The sequence below is a fragment of the Ambystoma mexicanum genome, chromosome 9, assembly GCF_040938575.1.
Source record: "Ambystoma mexicanum isolate Mex_15411 chromosome 9, UKY_AmexF1_1, whole genome shotgun sequence".
NCBI classification, from domain to species: Eukaryota; Metazoa; Chordata; class Amphibia; order Caudata; family Ambystomatidae; genus Ambystoma; species Ambystoma mexicanum.
In genome coordinates, this window is record NC_090931.1 from 876,207,492 (window position 1) to 876,214,658 (window position 7,167).

The window sequence follows — 7,167 nt, forward strand, 5'->3', positions numbered from 1 at the left end:
ATGACAAGGCCATTGAAGGTACTGTTTTGTTTAATTTGTTATACATGCAGCGTTTGAAAATATTACGTATGGGAAGCACTAGATATGCTTTCTGCGTGCATTCATAAAATAAATGTTATGTATTTTTATGGCTTGACTGCCATCTATGTTCTTCGTGAAATTCATGGACTACATTGAGTTTTACTCTGATAGTCATTTTATTTCTTTGCAATTTTAATTCTGCGTTCTATTCATGGACAATTGGTATGTTGGATTCAAGGATATATATTTTGAGGATTTAGTTAAATGCACTACTAGGAATGACGATGTGGTTGCAATTTTTAATGAGGTTGGATGTTTATGCATAATTGGTGTGCCTGGCTGAGAAGGCAATTTGTGCATGTTGTTTGCACAACTATACATATTGAATTACAACAACCAACAAACGACACAAAGAAAGAAAAAAGTTTTTTTTTGTGTAGTGTTTAACTATTTTATAGGAATTTCAGGTTTTCAAATTCTGGATTATATATATATTGTTAATATATATACTGATTAGGGCTGTCACGGTATTAGTTTTATGACGGTACAATAACCTTCTTGCCAAATGACGGTATATCATGGTTATCGCGGTAAAGCAGGTGGAGTTAACTAATCTTAACAAATATTTTCTAAAAGGTCATAAAGTGTCAGATTTATCATCACAAACAAAACCAGGCACCCAGGCCAGAATTGGGCTTTTCAACATACTTTCCACTGAAATGCCACCCCTTGCTTCCACCAAACACACATGTGTGGAGAGGAGGAGGAGGAGGAGGAGGGGGAGGGGGGGTGGAGCCCTGCTGCAACTGGCAAAGCAAACTGAATAGCTTTTCTTAAGTGGTCACTTAGGTTTTTAGCTCCCCACTGGCTACTGGTGAAGATGAACATGTTGCCATCTTGATAACCTGCATGCCACAGATCAATGGAGTCTGATGGTAGTATACGCTTGTGCGCGCACACGCACACACACTTTACGTTACAGCCTTTAATTTACTTGCGGGCCAAAAGGTGTTCAGTAATCACGGACATGTTACCCTTTGGTATGGCAGCAGGGAATACCCACAGAGATGATTACATTTCGCAGTGTGACCTATTATATGTAAATTCAATGATAGAACCAGGGAAATCCCACATTGTCATATGTTTAGAAAACATTATCCATTATAAATATAAAACCCCCAAAGCCGCAAACCCAAAGTAAACCCTTTTCCTTCTTGGCACTGTATTTATTCTTCCTATTGCTAACATATTGATTTTGTGTCAGGCACCTGTGGTTTATGGAATGGCATTAAATACTGCTCCAACTGAAACTACTTGGCAGACGGCACATCCAACAGTGCAAGACCGGGACTGTGCAGCACTTGCTTAATGCAGCCTTTCCAAATCAGATTGAAAAGCACACTTAACGGTATGAACGGTATACCGGTATAAACAATGTGACGGTTATTGTTCAGTTAAGTGGTTCACGGTATCTTTAACGGTATACCGTAATACCGTTACATCCCTAATACTGATATTGTTGTGAGTAATCCTAAGGGTAATCACATGTATAAATTTAAATGCACAGTGGCACAGCATCGTTCTGATGCCATGTGAAAGTGCAACATTAGTGGCACAGCATCGTTCTGTACCATGGAATATATGATAGTGTAATGGCACAGTGACACAGTATCGTTCTGATGTCATGTAAAAGTGCAATATTAGTGGCACAGCATCGTTCTGTTGCCATGGAATACATGATATTGTAATGGCACAGTGCCACAGCATCGTTCTGATGCCATGTAAAAGTACATTATTAGTGGCACAGCATCGTTCTGTACCATGGAATATATGATAGTGTAATGGCACAGTGACACAGTATCGTTCTGATGTCATGTAAAAGTGCAATATTAGTGGCACAGCATCGTTCTGTTGCCATGGAATACATGATATTGTAATGGCACAGTGGCACAGCATCGTTCTGATGCCATGTAAAAGTACATTATTAGTGGCACAGCATCGTTCTGTACCATGGAATATATGATAGTGTAATGGCACAGTGACACAGCATCGTTCTGATGTCATGTAAAAGTGCAACATTAGTGGCACAGCATCGTTCTGTACCATGGAATATATGATAGTGTAATGGCAGTGACACAGCATCGCTCTGATGTCATGTAAAAGTGCAATATTAGTGGCACAGCATCGTTCTGTACCATGGAATATATGATAGTGTAATGGCACAGTGACACAGCATCGTTCTGATGTCATGTAAAAGTGCAATATTAGTGGCACAGCATCGCTCTGTTGCCATGGAATACATGATATTGTAATGGCACAGTGGCACAGCATCGTTCTGATGCCATGTAAAAGTGACATGAATGTTGCGTATACGCATACAATTTTTTTGAATATATATTTTTGAAAGATCAGTTTGCTCCTGGATTCAGATCTTACCGGTCTCTTTCGCAGTGTCTATTTTTTTTCACGCGCTGTTCTTTCCCAGCTGCGTTGTGTTAATGTGATCTTTGTTTTGTGAGTTTTCTTTTCTGTCCTTTCCTACTTTTCAGTGTTTTCTATGGCAGGGTGTGTGTGTGAATTAATACTTGATGGCGCAAATGACAGGTGTTTCTGAGATGGATGGTGGTGTGATGTACTGCGATGAAGTAGGGTGTGATGCAGTTGTGATATCTTGTTTGTGTGTTCAATTGAAGCGAGGGAGATGTGTAGTATTGTAGTTATCTATCTGCACTGTGTGCACACAGTGCTGCTGGTAGAATATAGTTGTGTCACATAGAATGTTATGGGACCTGAGAGTTCCAAGAGCTACAGTTGGGGACACAGGATGGGAGTACCTTACTGAAAGGATGTCATCTATTTATCTCCCTGCCTTTCTAACCAACTAGCCCTGTAACTAAACAATAAACTTACTCCTTTTAGCTGGTCTCCTGTGCCTTACCTGAATCCAGATGTCTTCTTACCATCTCCGATACTACACATAGGCCCTCATTACGACCCTGGCGGAGAGGGGTTTACGCCAGCGTAATGCATGGCGTACCTCTCCGCCAGATTAGGACTTTCCGTAGCGCCATGGTGATTTTTACGCCCGGATTTTCCGGGCGGAAAAATCCATGGCGCTACGGGTCCCCTCGTTAATTACGCCACCGTATTCTACGGTGGCGTAATTAACGCCTTCCCCACTCCCATTATACCCTATGGGGCAAAAATGGGAATGGGGAAGGGTAAATGGGGATTGGGGACTTACAGCCCCGCCAAGGTCGGAATGGGGCGGTAAGTCCGCCAACCCCCATGGCGGAGTTGGCAGCTCTGCGCCATGGTCCATGGTGCAAATTGCACCATGGATCTCCGCCAGGGTCGTAATGAGGGCCATAGACACCTAAACTGTAATCATGCAGTATCTCCTAACATGTTTTAAAAATAATTCAAATCCTTTCATTGCCCAGCGCAGGCCTAGGCGTGCAGATATGCTCCGGAGAAGAGCCTGAAAACCCAGAGTCTCTGGGAGAAAGCCAGAGACTAGGCAGGTCTGGTACTAGCTGCTTTGATGTGTGAGATCTGCAGGTCACATGCTCGAAACCCGGGTTCCGAGGAGTACCAACTTCGGTTGGGTGATATTGTATGTAAATATGGTCTCTGTAAAGCCTTTGGCGAAAGCACTATATAAATTATACATCATTATGTACTGCAGTATTACTATTTTTAATAGTTTTGAAAAACTTGTTGTGTGGGTGGAAACAGTGCGCTTCTGACCGTCTGCCTTTTCTGCAACAAACCGCAGATAAACCAGCCATATCCAAGTGTAGATGTCACAATGAAATTGTAGTGTTTATGTTCCATACAGCAGCAATGGCGCTCACTGGAAGCATATTCTGCAAACTGAGCTGACACTCTAGTGCCTCCATCCAGTCCCTTGTCTCTCTCTATGAACTATTCCTCAAGGCTGCATTTACGTCGTTTGTCTGTTTCTAGACCTTACGCCCTATCAAAGATGGCCGCCAAAGATTGTTTTCTTTTTGACGTATGCAACTGCAAGGCTATTCCACTGTTGTGACAGGAATGCCAGCGCGACTACGGGCGCCGGGCGGTATTTGAGTGCGCTTTAATGGCCTCCATACACTTGCTGGGTCGGCGGGGGCCCTGCTGGTCGGCGTCCCTACGAGAACTGCGGCTGGCGGTGGGGGTGCGAGCTTTACTTGTGGCGGCTCTGCACACTTTAGGTCTGGGCTTGTTGGTGAGGTGGAGCAGCGCATCCCGCAGCCTAGCCCTGCTGGCCTACGCCTCGCTCTCCGTGTTCGGGCTGCTGGCGCTCTTGGGAGGATTGGCCGGGCGCTGGGCTTCGCTGCGCCGCTCGCCAGCCCCGTTACACGCTGGAGCTCCCTACTCCTTTGGTTTCGCCCCGCGCCTGGGGGTGTTGGCTGCCTTCGCCTCGGCTGTGCTGGCGCAGCTGGGAGCACTACTAATTTTGAAGGAGAGCGGCGAGCGGCTGTTGGCTCCGCCCGAGGAGCAGCAGGTTCACCCTGGCCTTTTGCCACTTGGCGCGCTGCTGGGCCTTCTCTGCAATCTGGGCAGTCGTCTGCTGGCGCCCAATCGCGCCCTGGTTTCCGTGTGCCAGTTGGCGGGTACAGGCTGGCTGCAGGAGCACGTGGCTGATATTAGCCGCAGCCTGTGCGGGGTGTTACCCGGCCTGGGTCCGCTGCTGCTTCCCCGAATCAACCCGTTTCTGCTTTTGGACTTGGCTGGTGCCATGGCTCTGCTTCTGGCCTACATGCTTCTTGACATGGCAGATGGATACCAGGGGGCTGATGTGGTAGCTGCTACACTCATTGCGCTCATGACCTGTGCCACCATGCACCCAGTTAGTGTCTATAGTGGGAAGGTGCTACTTCAGACCACGCCACCCCATGCTGCTGGCCAGCTTGACAAGCTACTACGTGAGGTATCTACACTGGATGGTGTTTTAGAGCTGCGCAATGAGCATTTCTGGACACTAGGCTTTGATAGTATGGCTGGTTCTGTCCATGTGCGCATCAGACGTGATGCCAATGAACAAATGGTACTGGCCCATGTTGTGCATCGCCTGCATGTGCTTGTTGGCACGCTGACTGTTCAGATCTTCAAGGATGACTGGGTGCGGCCTGTCTTGGCCCATGGGACCACCACAATCCATGCCATGGCTCTACCAGATCATTATGTCATTCCAATGCCGAAGATGATGGATGATCTAAGCCCCACTACTTCCACTCCACTAAAACCTGCTAGTCCACCACCAGAATTTGCTTTCAACACCCCCGGAAGGAACATGAACCCAGTCATCCTCCCAAGCACTCAAACTAGGCCATATGGTCAGGGTTTCAATTATGGATTTACACATCAGGCTGGTGGGTTTAATCCCAATTTTAGGACTGGTTTTACAAATTTGCCCAGTAGGTTTGGAACAAGTAACCCAGGATATTAGAATAATTTGACTGGAACTGTTTCCCATTGTTGCCTTTTACCCACAGAGGTTACCTTTTAAATGTGACATTTGGATTTTACTTACCTTCGTATTCAGTCTGCTCTGTGAAAAAAGTTTTGTTTTCAAACAAATGTCATTCCAAATAACCAGTGTTAAGTAGTTATCCACCACTTTTGTTTTCACTGATTACCCAAAGGACATATGAGCTCAATCAAGCTCCTAATAAGCACTTGCACCTTGACAAATGGTAGACACTTGAAAACATTATTGCATTGGATTTACTTTAAATGTTAGGACTGTTAGACATGGTTCCACACGGTTTGTGGGAACTCTCCGTGGCAATACAGCAGCACATGAACAGAACATATTCATAATGCTACTTTTGTTTTTGTCCGTTCATGTGCAAATGTTTGGTATTACACTAGGTTAGAATTGGACTCCTCTTTACCTCCAAGCTAACATTCAGAGAAGTTGTTGAACTGGTTAGGGTCACTGCTCTGACACAAGCCTTTCCATTGTGCCCTGGAAAACAGCAACAGCTATTCTGAGTTGTCTTTCGTGGCCCCAAAGAGAAATTTGAACATTACTGTCTTTGTCTTGCACTCCTATTAGGCCCTATGGGCCAAACTTTACGGAGGTCACGTTCATATCTCGGTTTTTTGGACAACTACTAGGCACATTACTGGGAATTGGTGACATATTAAACGTGTTTGGACAATTTTTGCTGCAAATAAAACCAGTGTTTTTTCCCTTGTGTGATTGATACATCTGCAAATCTTTGATTTTACCTGGGTTCTTTTTTTCCCCCCCTTTTATTTTAATTGCTTGCTTTAAAACAAATTGAAAATTTCATTTGTGAATGTAATCTGTTCCTCATTTTTCTATGTTCTGCTCTAATAACAATGTCACATTTTCGTAAACGCCTTGATGCGACATTCCACTCCCACTATCTTGTAACTGTTGTAATAAGTGATCTTATCCAACTAAATGGTACTCCAGTTTATCAACCTACGTTAATGAAGTGCTGCCATCGACTGTTCTGGGATCCAAACAAGTGATTGCTGTTGAGGCACAGATATCTAGTGAGTGTGTAAAGCACTGTAGAACCTTTTGATGGCAAATAAAGTTGACTATGATTTCAACTTTCTCATTCTGCACTATGTAACCCGGGTGACACATTTTCCTTCTCATTGGTTAGTAAGGATTGAAGCCCTTCAAGTGCTAAACGTAAAGGAGGTATTAAGAAAACCAAACGTGCTTATACACGGCTCTGCCCAGGCTTGCCTTGTTCAGATGTATGTGCAATGATTTTTCTCTTGACTTTTTCAGGCATTTTGTTATCTGATCGCGGAACGTTTTGTCAATTTGTAAAAGGTGCTGTCGGGCCAGAACAGAGCCATACAATGATTACATTTTATTGTGTTCGTCAGCAGCGATAGGAAATAAAGACTTAATTCAGAAGATACATTGTAATAGTGGAGCTTTATTTGAGCGTTCACGTTGAATCTCTGCAGCATCAAACTACAATGCGTTTAAAAGAAAGTAGAGACCAGATATACAGATTGAAAAAAGGCCTGGGGTAACGTGACACAGGCTATTTGGGTTGGTTAGTACCTTGGACACGGCTATGGAGTGCCCACCATACGTTGTCATCCAACAGGAACTCTGGATATGTTTTCGTCTCATCGTTG

The 7,167-nt window shown here is 44.4% G+C and overlaps 1 protein-coding gene across 1 annotated transcript; it reads left to right on the forward strand.

Annotated features, from left to right (window-relative positions):
* Positions 1–3,918: 3,918 nt before the first annotated feature.
* Positions 3,919–6,941, forward strand: SLC30A6 (solute carrier family 30 member 6). The gene has a single exon (XM_069615985.1). The coding sequence runs from the start codon at positions 4,124–4,126 to the stop codon at positions 5,474–5,476; it is 1,353 nt and encodes a 450-aa protein (XP_069472086.1). The 5' UTR covers positions 3,919–4,123; the 3' UTR covers positions 5,477–6,941.
* The last annotated feature ends 226 nt before the right edge of the window (positions 6,942–7,167 follow it).